The sequence below is a fragment of the Pseudorasbora parva genome, chromosome 20, assembly GCF_024679245.1.
Source record: "Pseudorasbora parva isolate DD20220531a chromosome 20, ASM2467924v1, whole genome shotgun sequence".
Classification (NCBI taxonomy): domain Eukaryota; kingdom Metazoa; phylum Chordata; class Actinopteri; order Cypriniformes; family Gobionidae; genus Pseudorasbora; species Pseudorasbora parva.
Window position 1 is genome coordinate 3,057,339 of NC_090191.1, and position 13,257 is coordinate 3,070,595.

A 13,257-nucleotide genomic window follows, 5' to 3' on the forward strand; every position below is an offset into this window, starting at 1 on the left:
TATTTGTGCATATGGATATGCGTTATTTGCAAAAAAGGGCAGTGAAGAATCTCAGCACAGATACATTGCACAAAAGCTGAGAGAACTAGGACCGTTTATTTTGGCTGCCAAGGAGATTGATAAGCGTGCCAAAACTCTTGAAGACATTTGTGATCCAGCAAATTCTAAACTGGCAATTGAAGCAGCCAGACAGGTGTCAAACTATGATGTAAACAAGAACGAATATGGAAAGCCATCTACAGCTGTTAAAATTGGGTTTTCACTCAAAGGGGCCACTGAAGCCTGGATAGGCCACTGCTTGATGGACTCTGATGTCAAAACTGTGAAGAAGGCAAAAAAGTTTAAGGAGTTGCTGGAGAACTCATGGTCCATTCATGTGTCGACTAATGCTCATAGCTCATTGGAGCAACGGCGGTGGGGCAAAGAAGACACAGTACCTCTGACAGAGGATGTTATCACTCTCCAGAACTACCTGAGGAAAGTTGAGGATGAGGCAAAGGCAGAGTTAACAGAGCGCGTGAGTACTACAGCATACAGGAAGTTAAGTGAGAGCCTTCTTGCACAAATAATTGTGTTCAATAAGAAGAGTGAAGGAGAAGCATCACATTTAACCCTTGAGACATATCTAAAAGCAGACACCGGTCCTGTTAATAAGGACATTTATGAAACTCTATCACCTGTGGAAAAACAAATGAGCCACAGACTGACACGTTTGGTGACACGCGGAAAGAGAGGCAGAAAGGTGCCCATCCTTCTTCTTGAGCGCACAAAAGCTTCGCTTGACTTCCTAATTGAAAAACGGAGGGAAGTTGGCATACTTGAGGAGAACCCCTTTTTGTTTGCCAGGCTTGGCACAAGCCTCTCGTTAGACAGATAAAACATTCCAAGTGGCCAAGATCGGCAAACTTCTGTTTGCGATGGAGCAGGGAGCAGAGGCAATGAAAAGGAAGAGTCTGCAAACACTGGACTCTGTTATCAGGGGTAATTAAATTATTATTATACATTTTTAAAGTTCTCCCTCTTCCAATTACACTATCTTCTATCTATCTTTTTTATGTCTGTCTTCATCTCTCCTTCTGACTTTCTATCAAGTGTGTGTGCATCTTTATTTATCTGCATATTTTTTACTTTCTTTTAATATCACTGTAAAAGTAAGTTGAGCAATTTCCTACTGTGAATATTTTCATAGGCAAAAGACACGCAGCCACCCCAACTAAAGATCTGAAAGGTGTCAAAAAGAGAAGGACGTCAGATGCAGGAATTCAACAGGAAGGTCATGGAGAAGCCCAAAAAATGAGCAACTTGCCCAAGTTCCTGATATGTTCTAAAAATCACAAGAGTAGTCATATTAGGAACGGTATACTCTTGTATTTAAATTGAAACTTTGACTCTTGTGGAAAAAAATAAGCCTGATGCATGATGTTTACATTGTATTACGATTTGTTGATTTTGTGTATGGTCAACCTAAATGCGACACCAGAAAATTACATTTTGAGAAAACAGAATTTAAATTCATAATGTTTCATATAAATCTATGGATGCTAACCAACCAAAAAAGCATTTCTATAAAAAATTTTTGCATTTCAGAAAAACTACTGTCTGTATGTGTCTAATGTATGCTTCATCAGATGGACGGCAGATCGTCACAACACAAAGACAAGATGATGCGGAAGATGACTCAGCGGGATGGTCACTTGGGAAGAGACAATGTCAAACTGCAAGAACAAGACATGAAGATGATGGTAATGCTGATGAGGATGATGGGAGTGATAACATCAGTCAAGGCATTGAAGACACAGGGAACACTCTCTGTGTGACTTTAATCTTTCACTGCACCATTGTCGTGTTTTGGGCAATTTCATTCAACTAAAACATCTTGCAGTTAAAGAGTTTTGCTGTAGTACTGGTGTTTTTTTGAGATGCAGATGCAAGGACTTTGACTCTATCAAAACTTGTTCTTTTATAGATGGACTGGTTCACCAGGAGATAGGTGGAGGACAAATGGAGAGAACTGCAGAAAAACATGATGATGGTAAGTCTGTAACTTTGGCACTAATTAAGTGTTCTTAAATCAGTGTTAAGTATTTTTACTTCATGGAGGGGTCCATTTTGTTTTTCTACATTCCAAAATATCAGTAATCAAATATGAAGGTCTATCCCAGAGGTGGGAAAACTTTTTAGACCAGAGGGCCACATCAATTTTTGCAAATCAAGTGAAGGGCCACATACTAAATCCTTGATAAAATAACTTTTAAAGGAAACAGACAAATGTGATAATGTAATCTTATATTTGTTATTTAACAGTTGAGATAGTTCTTTAATGCTGATCTAACAGCAGGAGACATGAGCCAGGGTTAAATCCCAGTGTCTCAAATTTCTCACGTTGTCACAATGAGCCCCTATTTAAACCAGAATATTATATTCTGTAGTTTTATGAATTATATTGAGGAACCATGAGAAAAGGGTGAATAAAGACAATGTCGTGGATAAAGTCGATGTTCAGAAATGCTTAATTATTATGTTTTGATCTATGTTGTAGCTGTAAAGTATACACTGTATTAATGAAACAAAACCGCATAAATGTACTAGAAATGTGGGGAAAATAAATACTCTGAACCCCAAATAGCTTAGATTAACTGAGAAAGTAGGTGCAAAATGCTCTCCCCTGATGAAATCGAGTTCGTTAATGTTTCTTTTCCTCTCACATTGGCCGTTAATTACTAATTTCTCCCGTCTCAGGGGAAACTGAGGGAATGATACATGGCCATTCAAAAATATGACCGGGTTTCTAACGATACAAAGCTTAATGCCAATGGGTGAAGTGTCCCTTTAATGTGTTTCCTAGATGTAAGGTGACCCTGAATGCTTAGAAAGACACCAAACAAATAAAATGTATTATTATTATTATTATTATTATTGACTGGCTGGAGCTAACAGCATCGCTAAACTGCACTGATGAACTAGACACCACATAAAACATTAACACTTCCCTTCTGATCTTGGCCTAGTGAGCCAGCTCTACTGTTATCATGCATGAATTTAATTGTAATACTTTGTAGAACAGTAATCTATTACCATGTTAACAGAAATACAAGAAGGTCATCTTTCAACCTTGCATTTCTAATGGGAGATTTGATTTGTTTTCACTTCGTTTGAACATAAATGATCATATATCTGCCGTAATTTCCAGACTATTGAGCACACCTGAATAAAAAACTGTTCCAACTAAATTAAAAAATTGTACATATATAGGCCCGCAGTTGTCTATGAGGCACAGACATTGTTACAGTTCAACCTCGCCGTGATAAACCTTTTAGAGCTTCCCAAAGAGCTACAGATAGTGCAGCAGATAAATTACTTTTTTTACTAAAATACTTCAGGTTGGTGAAACAAGCATGGCATTTGGCATAAATCGTCTCCATAAGCCAACTTTTAAAATTGACTGGGTGTCCATTTAAAATTTAAAAAGGTTTTTTTTCCTCAGTTTTTATCATTGGTTTTGTGTGTGTGATCATTAGTTTATGCATTTGCTTTGACTTTACAGACTTAATAGAACACTCCACCGTTTTATATTTATTCACATTTTCATCAGTCTGTTGATTTATCATATTAAGAAATGGATGTGTTCTTTTGCCTTTTTAAGAAAGCATTTCATTTATTATTTTTTGCGGCGTACTTTTCACCTAGCCTATATTTAACAGCGATTATATTAATCCAACACTGCTCTTTGACTTCACTGCTGTAACTCAGCCTGGGCTTTGGTGTCAGCTGACCTTTACTAATGCTGTACCGAGCTTTACTTTCTGTACAATAATAGACTAGTTGTAGTTTTAGTTTGTTTATATTAGGTTTAGGGCCTTCAAGCAGAAAAGGACTTTGTGATAAAGTAAACAAAATGTTTTAACTAACATTATTCTATTACTGGTCAATGGCCTGTTATCCTTCTTGTCCCCAAGAAACACATTTCAGCACGTGGCCACGTGTACTGTGTATTTCCTATGTCTTAATGTTTTTATGTATGTGTTGTGCCTTAACCTGATTGTAATTTCTCATATATTCTTTTGTACGGTGCATTAAGTTGCCTTGTGTATGAAATGTGCGGTATAAATAAACATGCTTTGCTTTGCCTTGCAGGGTTCAGAAGGTTATACAAATTCAATAAGGTCTCAATTTATTATCAACTCAACTTCTAACAAACACCTTTTGGTTTTTGTTTCATAGATGCTCCAGAAAGGGTAGTCAAGAATAAAGGTAAGAGACCCTGGAATGACCAGGAGAGGACGGCGGTCAAACGACGACTTGCCAAGTTAATCGCCCTTAAAAAGGTTCCAGGAAAGCATGACTGCCTGATGTGCATTGCCAAAGAGTCTCCAGTTCTAAGTGCACGGACGTGGAAGGACGCGCCAGTGAGGCAAATTCAGAGGAGACACCAATTGACACGGTCTCAGCAGACAGTCCAGGATGAGCTGGTCATGCCAAGGCACAGGTCCACCATTCCGGACACGGACGACAAATTTGCTTTCATCCGAGAAAAGTACTTTGGACCACTGAGCAATAGTCCAGTGCTGCTTCTCTTTAGCCCAAAAGTGTCTTGACCTGGGGAATGTGGCACCTGTAGCCCATTTCCTGCACACGCCTGTGCACGGTGGCTCTGGATGTTTCTACTCCAGACTCAGTCCACTGCTTCCGCAGGTCCCCCAAGGTCTGGAATCGGTCCTTCTCCACAATCTTCCTCAGGGTCTGGTCACCTCTTCTCATTGTGCAGCATTTTTTGCCACACTTTCTCCTTCCCACAGACTTCCCACTGAGGTGCCTTGATACAGCGCTCTGGGAACAGCCTATTCATTCAGAAATTTCTTTCTGTGTCTTACCCTCTCGCTTGAGGGTGTCAATGATGGCCTTCTGGACAGCAGTCAGGTCGGCAGTCTTCCATGATTGCGGTTTTGAGTAATGAACCAGGCTGGGAGTTTTAAAAAGCCTCAGGAATCTTTTGCAGGTGTTTAGAGTTAATTAGTTGATTCAGATGATTAGGTTAATAGCTCGTTTAGAGAACCTTTTCATGATATGCTAATTTTTTGAGATAGGAATTTTGGGTTTTCATAAGCTGTATGCCAATATCATCAGGATTAAAACAATAAAAGACCTGAAATATTTCAGTTGGTGTGTAATGAATCTAAAATATATGAAAGTTTAATTTTTATCATTACATTATGGAAAATAATGAACTTTTATCACAATATTGAGGCGGATGGTCTACAACAGCAGAAGACCCCACCAAGAACAACTCATCTCAACTACAAATAGGAAAAAGAGGCTACAATTTACACAAGCTCACCAAAACTGGACAGTTGAAGACTGGAAAATGTTGCCTGGTCTGATGAGTCTCGATTTCTGTTGAGACATTCAGATGGTAGAGTCGGAATTTGGTGTAAACAGAATGAGAACATGGATCCATCATGCCTTGTTACCACTGTGCAGGCTGGTGGTGGTGGTGTAATGGTGTGGGGTACACTTGGTGTGGGGATGTTTTCTTGGCACACTTTAGGCCCCTTAGTGCCAATTGGGCATTGTTTAAATGCCACGGCCTACCTGACCATTGTTTCTGGCCATGTCCATCCCTTTATCAGCACCATGTACCCATCCTCTGATGGCTACTTCCAGCAGGATAATGCACCATGTCACAAAGCTCAAATAATTTCAAATTGGTTTCTTGAACATGACAATGAGCCAACATTTCTAAAGAATGCTTTCAGCACCTTGTTGAATCAATGCCACGTAGAATGAAGGTAGTTCTGAAGGTGAAAGGGGGTCAAACACAGTATTAGTATGGTGTTCCTAATAATGTTTTATTCACCAAGTTTTATTTGATGTTACTTTTGAAATAAAATGTTGAGATGACATTTTGGAGTTATTATCAGTGTTCTCCTTTCAGAAATTACAGTAATAAAAATGCTAAATTCTCACTGAAAAAACACAAGAAATGCCACAAATATTGACATAGAATAAAAATAAAAAAGCATTTTAGGGTGTAAAAATCTAAAAACAATCTTGCGAAAGAAAGTCAGAGAACTTCGCCATGAATATATCTCTACTAGATATAACTCTGAGCTTTAAGTGGGACCTTTGCGTACACATTACCTACCATGCTAGTCAATCTCCACATCTTATTCTGAGTTCAGACTGCATGATTTTTAAACTGGTCGGGTCACTGCTCTTTTCACACTGCATGACTATCTGGGGTAGCATTCAGTCACTCCTTTGTTTACACAACTCTCTCTGTCCAGTGCGCAAACTACGTTTCCCAACTAAACCAATATCATCCAACTGCAGCCACAAATGGGCGTTATCGTGCTGGTGGGGGTTACCGTTTTCACAGACTGGAATGCCCCCTTCTTCTTCTTCTTCTTCTTCTTCTTCACCTCTTCTGCTGAACTGATAGCTGTCAACATCCGGATTTATATGTTCAACATATGTTCAAGTTAGTTTTTCTCAAACAGCAGCTTCAAAATAAGATCTAGCATCTTGCAACAGGACATCATGACTTTGCGTAAACTTTCAAAAGCCAAGTGGCATGTTATCTGTACGCATTTTGAGCTATCTGTTTGTCTACACCCGTGTGATTCTGCGTAAACAAACCATTATGTGTGTGTGTGTGTGTCTGTCCACAATATAAATGGTTTTATACACGTCCTAAATTATGTTTTTTTGAAAATGTAAAAATGCAGAATGTTTCTTGTGATGGGTAGGTTTAGGGATCAGGGTTGGGTGTAGGCAATCGTTATTGTGATTGACATGGCCAATGAAATGTTTAGAATCGGTTGCAGGGCATTTCTGCTGAACTGGTTTGGGGTGGGGGAAAAAAATCACACAGTAAGGAAAATTTACATCATACCCAGTGTGCCTTGATAAACTCATCGCGACTGGTCGATGAGACGCTACCAGGAATGCCCAATAGTCATTCTTGTTTCATGACGGGAATGCCAAAGCCGCAGCTGGACCCTTCTCAACTAAGCACACGTGTCAGACCGGAGTTCTCGTGCGAGACTGGAATTGTTATTAAGAGTGATACAATTATATTAACAAACATTTATTGTTTTTGATTAAACTCTTAAAAAAAAGTATCAACAAATTAAAAGTTCTCTGCCCCTTGTTTAAATGATTTCTGCACACAAACATTTGTGTTTAGCATTGACTGAATCTCATATAGTAGATCAGGTTCAAACTCTTTCTTTGGTATTTTTTTTTTTAAACACATCACTGACCAACACACATTTTAAATATGTATTGAAAAATAAAACTGATGTGTTTTATTGTTTGTATGTGAATGCATCTGTGACTTGAGCATGAGGTCAGGACTTTTATTTTGTAGTGGAGATGTGACGTCATAAGGCTGCGCCGCGCTCCTGCATCTGTTGTGATTCTGCTGAAGAAAGGTTTGTGTTTTAACCTTTTAAATTGTTTAAATTAATAAAAACTGTTCAGGCAATGTTATAGTTTTAACAAGAACAGTTAAATGAATGTTTGATTATTGAACTTAACGATTTAATGGGTTTTCTAACAATAATGAGCTTTATTTTGTGTACAAGCGCTTTACATTTTGTATGAGTTAGGAGCACACACACACTAATTGATTTTAAAGTTGTGTTTGCTTGTGACCAGATAGTAAAGCATGAGCAAAAATCATTGAGTGCATAAATAGTTTTGCTGCCTCTGTTGTTAAATATGGTCTTATATGCCTAAAGTTAGCCAAATTAAATTGTATAATATTAAACGTGTAAATGTAACATCTACAAAATGGATACCATTCCTTCTCAAAAAATGTGCATATTGTGATTAAGTTCATTATTTTCCATAATGTAATGATAAAAATTAATCTTTCATATATTTTAGATTCATTGCACACCAACTGAAATATTTCAGGTCTTTTATTGTTTTAATACTGATGATTTTGGCATGCAGCTCATGAAAATTTGCATATTTCATCCGACCAATAAAAGAAAAGTGCTTTTAATACAAAAAAAAAAGTCAACCTTCAAATAATGATGTTCAGTTCTGCACTCAATACTTGGTGGGGAATCCTTTTGCAGAAATGACTGCTTCAGTGCGGCGTGGCATGGAGGCGATCAGCCTGTGGCACTGCTGAGGTGTTCTGGAGGCCCAGGATGCTTCGATAGAGGCCTTAAAGGGGCGGTGAAACACTCAGTTTCAGTCAGTGTCATGTCAATCTTGAGTACCTATAGAGTAGCATTGCATCCTGCATATCTCCGAAAAGTCTTTATTTTTTTAATAATTATATAAGAAAGATGCGCTGTTCCGAGTCTTTCCGAAAAAAGCCGAGCGGGTGGGGGCGTGTTGTGTGAGCGGAGCTAAATAATGACGTGTGCTCGCTGCTGTTTTGTGTTGAGTCGAGTGCGTCGTAAAGCTGTGTCATCCCTAACAGCGGGAAAAAAACTTTATTCAAAATAAAAATATGGCTTTTAATCAGATACAGCCATACATCTATGATCCGGAATCAGACCCAGAGGCTGCAGTTGAACAGGAGCAGCAGCAAAAACGACTAGAGCAGGACGTCTCTATGTGGTACAAGTTATACACGAACTATATAATATGCTTAGCGGCTTGTGTTATTTACATATTTATACTTGAATTATATCGTCGTATTTTTGTCTTTGAAGGTGTACATGTGGGAAGTGCAGTTGTGCACGTGTGTTTGTGTGTTTACGCGTGGTTTGTGTAGACAGTAAGCGGACTGGTTTTGCACGGCAGGCTAAGTTAGTGTTTACATAGAAAGACACGGAATAGTAGCGCATTTGAATGAAGAAGCACGCTTATTTAGTTCAACATATTTCCCCCCTCTTTGTGTATTGTTGTTTGGAGTGCTTTTACAATACACAAACATAAAGTTACACATATAGTGGCCAGCTAAACAAATGTACACGCACTACACATCGCATGCTCCATTGATCAATTAGCTATACGTGATCAGGTTTGGGCTACTTGATGAGCATAGACAAAAACACAGACATTTGAAGCAGTCTCACTCACCGCCTGCGGTTCTAACGTTGGGACCTTTATCGTTGGGAGTGCTCCATCCTTCAGCATTAGGCGATTGGAAAAGCCGGCGTCAAGCTGGGCCTTGTTTATGAAACAGTCGGCACCGAAATGCAGCGAACAGATATAAACATTCGCGCAACTCAGTTGCTGATCCGGAAAAGCAAATTACATCCACTGTTGCCTTACCGCGGGGTTTTTGGGGAATCTGTGCAGGACTGTCTTGGTCTGGCAACCAAAAACGCACTTTTTTGGTGACATTGTTATGTGCACATCACCTGTGCAGCGCAGCCTACAAGCCAGCGCTTTGATGGGGGTAGCCTGTTGCTTTCGCTCTCTCCCTCTCTCTCTCTCACGCTCTTCCGGTAGAATTGTCCGTAAGGCCCATACAAGGAAATTCCGCCCCCATTAACGTCAAAGGGGACGCATGATCTCAAAAAACTTGCCGAAACTTATGACTAACCGGAAGTAGTATTTTTGACAAAGAAATACTCCCATCAAACGTCCACCTTAACTTTTGAAACTTTGTCTATGTTTAGTATGGGATTCCAAGTCTTTAACAGTGTAAAAAGATCAGTATGCATGAAACAGCATTTCACCCCCCCTTTAAGCTCATCCAGAGTGTTGGGTCTTGCGTCTCTCAACTTTCTCTTCACCATATCCCACAGATTCTCTATGGGGTTCAGGTCAGGAGAGTTGGCAGGCCAATTGAGCACAGTAATACCATGGTCAGTAAACCATTTACCAGTGGTTTTGGCACTGTGAGCATGTGCCAGGTCAAGCTGAAAAACCAAATCTTCATCTCCATAAAGCTTTTCAGCAGATGGAAGCATGAAGTGCTCCAGAATCTCCTGATAGCGAGCTGCATTAACCATGCCCTTGATAAAACACAGTGGACCAACACCAGCAGCTGACATGGCACCCCAGACCATCACTGACTGTGGGGACTTGACACTGGACTTCAGGCATTTTGGCATTTCCTTCTCCCCAGTCTTCCTCCAGACTCTGGCACCTTGATTTCCAAATGACATGCAAAATTTGCTTTCATCCGAGAAAAGTACTTTGGAGCACTGAGCAACAGTCCAGTGCTGCTTCTCTGTAGCCCAAAAGTGTCTTGACCTGGGGAATGCGGCACCTGTAGCCCATTTCCTGCTCACGCCTGTGCACGGCGGCTCTGGATGTTTCTACTCCAGACTCAGTCCACTGCTTCCGCAGGTCCCCCAAGGTCTGGAGTCGGTCCTTCTCCACAATCTTCCTCAGGGTCCGGTCACCTCTTCTCGTTGTGCTGAGTTTTTCGCCACACTTTTTCCTTCCCACAGACTTCCCACTGAGGTGCCTTGATACAGAAATCTGGGAACAGCCTATTCGTTCAGAAATTTCTTAAAAGACGAGAGTCGGCTGTTTTTGTCCTATTGTGAGTTTTAATTTAAAATGTTTGTGATTTTAGGCTATAAAACATTTAAATGTATTTATATTTGCGTGAACAACGTAATATTGGCCTATAGCTAAATGTAAAGGACAAGATAAAGCAAGGAATTGATTAAAACATTGTTTAAATGTAGTTTATTAATTAGTTTAGTTGATTAAACTTGACATCTATGAACGAGTGTAGGCTATAGACAAGCCATGTTCAGTAACAACTGTTGGATTTGAAATAAAAATTGTTTTAAATGAATAAATGTTGTGTTTATGGTATAAAAACGCTGATCAGTTGCAGACTGCAAACAAAGCATATGTGAAAGCACAACAGCACAATGCACCGCAGACGGAGTGTATGTGTGTGAGAGAGAAACAGGCGTTAGTTTGGATGTGTTTTTTATTTCTGTGATTATTCTCATCTCACAGATGGCGTTTATTAAAGAGGAGACTGAAGACATTAAGGTTGAAGAAACACTGAGAGTCAAACATGAAGAAACTGAGACACAAACACAGATGCCGTTTATTAAAGAGGAGAGTGAAGACGTGAAGATTGAAGAAACACTGAGAGTCAAACATGAAGAAACTGAGGACCAAACAAAGATGGGGTTTATTAAAGAGGAGACTGAAGACATGAAGGTTGAAGAAACACTGAGAGTCAAACATGAAGAAACTGAGACACAAACAAAGATGGCGTTTATTAAAGAGGAGAGTGAAGACCTGAAGATTGAAGATGTATTCAGTTTGAAAGATGAAGAAACTGAGGAACAAACAGGTTGGTTTCATTCTCAAAGCTGAACTGAGTCATTTGATCTTTATCAAAATGTCCAGCTCTACAGAAATTAGGTATATTTTTGAAGAGTGTCCTAATTTAAAGCAGTTTTATTTGGCATGGAGCAGGTCGCCTCATGTGGACAAACATGTTGATATCACATGACCTGACAAACCTTAATGCTGCCTTCAAACTGAGAAGATCAGACATCGAGAAGATATTAACCCTACTCTACTTTTTTATAAAGATACATTTATTGCACTGGGAGTATCTGCACATTCCCTTTCTTTATCACAGCCATTAATAAGGACAGAAAGGAGATATAAACTAAATTCATTAAATTAAATGGACAACAGAAATAATCTGCATTTGCGCACATTTTTGCAATTTCACTTTAATTTAGTTTCTTCCATATCCAGCAAAGTAAACATAAGATGTAAGGGTGATTCTCACAAAACTTTATTTGCTCTGATATTCTCTTTCTGTTTACTCACTGTCCTATTGTCCTGTTACAAAAGATCTGAGATTAACTTACTGTAATCTTGCAATCTTTGCTTTGCATGAATGCTTTTCCAATGCCGTCCCAGTCATTCCTGATTTTAAGGGTTTTAGAAATCTGTTTTTTTCTAGGGCATTCCAGTGTCTTTTTCAAGATCCTCATTTTCAGACCAGAATGTTGTTCCAGTTTTTCTGAACGCAACTCTTTCTTTTGTCTTTGTTCTGATGATATAGTGAATTTGGACTTCTAAATGATCAGTCTGAACGTACTTCAATATAATTACTGTGTAGTCGTGACTCGTGTTGGGATGAAATATAATATATTGGATGATCTGGTAATGAGTTGAATAATTAGGTCAGGTGTGAAGGATCATGTATAAATTGTACCTTGCTCTGTACTTATTGTTTGCCTGACGAAGACCTTCAGGTTGAAATGTTGCTTATTTTATTAGATTGCTTTTGGGGAGCAGCAGTGGCAGTGTGGCCATTTTTTGTTTAATCTTTAGTGAAGTGCTTTATCTGATCGTGCACCTGCCTAAAGTTTATGACTTCATACTGCTTGTGAACGTCTGGGAATAATATTGGACATTTAACTGGTATAGCTGGTTGGTATGTTCTACACTGATCAGGCATAACATTATAGCATAACACAAGCATAACCACTTTCCTATTGTTTTGGTCTACCCTTTGCTGCCAAAAACAGCCCTTACCCGTTGAGGCATTGGCCTCCTCTAGTATCTGGCACCAAGATGTAGGCAGCCGATCCTTTAAGTCATGTAAGTTGCGAGGTGGGGCCTCCATGGATCGACTTGTTTGTTCAGCACCTCCCACAGATGCTCGATTGGATTGAGATCTGGGGAATTTCGAGGCCAATTCAACACCTCAAACTCGTTGTTTTGCTCCTCAAACCATTCCTGAAGCATTTGTGCTTTGTGCCTGCATTGTAGACTTGAATATTAAGCTTTGTCCCTGTTATGGTTGATTCACGGGACCAGACACCAGTTATTGTGCCAAGAGATCTCTTTTATTATTTAAATATGTCAGACATAGCCGAGACATTGAAAAGTTAGTCTCATGCCAGTTGTATGTGTTTCTCCATTCCTTGGTTCCTCTACCCTCTCTCTTGCTCTATCTTCCCTTTCCCTTCCTCTGTCTTCCTATCCTGCTGTCTTATGCTATCTTCCGTTGGCAGTAGACTGAAACTGGACTTTATTACTTTATAGGAAGAACCTATGATACCCTATGCGTGACACAATCTACTTTCTTTTACTGTATACAACCTTGGTACATATGCTGTGGAAATCATTCCTTTCCATATATAGAATAGGCCTACTGTACTACAGTCGACATTAATATTAATTTTAATATATATAACAATAGGATTTAAGTCTTCAGGGGCGCATTTTCCTGTTGAAAGTGCCACAGCCACCAGGGAATACCGTTTCCATGAAAGGCTGAAAATTGTCTGCAATAACGCTTAGGTAGGTGGTGCATTTCAAAATAACATCCACATGGATGGC

General features: G+C 39.4%; 2 protein-coding genes across 2 annotated transcripts in view; both read left to right on the plus strand.

The window, feature by feature from the left end:
* The first annotated feature begins 842 nt into the window (after positions 1-842).
* On the plus strand, positions 843-4,817 carry LOC137049367 (uncharacterized). The gene is made up of 5 exons (XM_067427914.1): positions 843-981; positions 1,190-1,357; positions 1,629-1,742; positions 1,967-2,032; positions 4,222-4,817. The coding sequence occupies exons 1-5, from the start codon at positions 918-920 to the stop codon at positions 4,593-4,595; spliced, it is 786 nt and encodes a 261-aa protein (XP_067284015.1). The 5' UTR covers positions 843-917; the 3' UTR covers positions 4,596-4,817.
* Positions 4,818-7,404: 2,587 nt separating this feature from the next.
* LOC137049414 (zinc finger protein 585A-like) overlaps positions 7,405-13,257 on the plus strand; it is a 30,221-nt gene continuing 24,368 nt past the window's right edge. The window contains exons 1-2 of the mRNA XM_067427964.1: positions 7,405-7,433; positions 10,897-11,242. Coding sequence (XP_067284065.1) covers positions 10,897-11,242 — 346 coding nt within the window. The 5' untranslated portion in view covers positions 7,405-7,433. The remainder of the gene's footprint in view (positions 7,434-10,896; positions 11,243-13,257) is intronic.

Coding starts and splice junctions, on each gene's coding strand:
- LOC137049367 (XM_067427914.1), top strand. CDS start 918: ATGGAGCAGGGAGCAGAGGCAATGAAAAGGAAGAGTCTGCAAACACTG. Junction 982..1,189: donor ACTGGACTCTGTTATCAGGG/GTAATTAAATTA, acceptor ATATTTTCATAG/GCAAAAGACACGCAGCCACC. Junction 1,358..1,628: donor GAGTAGTCATATTAGGAACG/GTATACTCTTGT, acceptor ATGCTTCATCAG/ATGGACGGCAGATCGTCACA.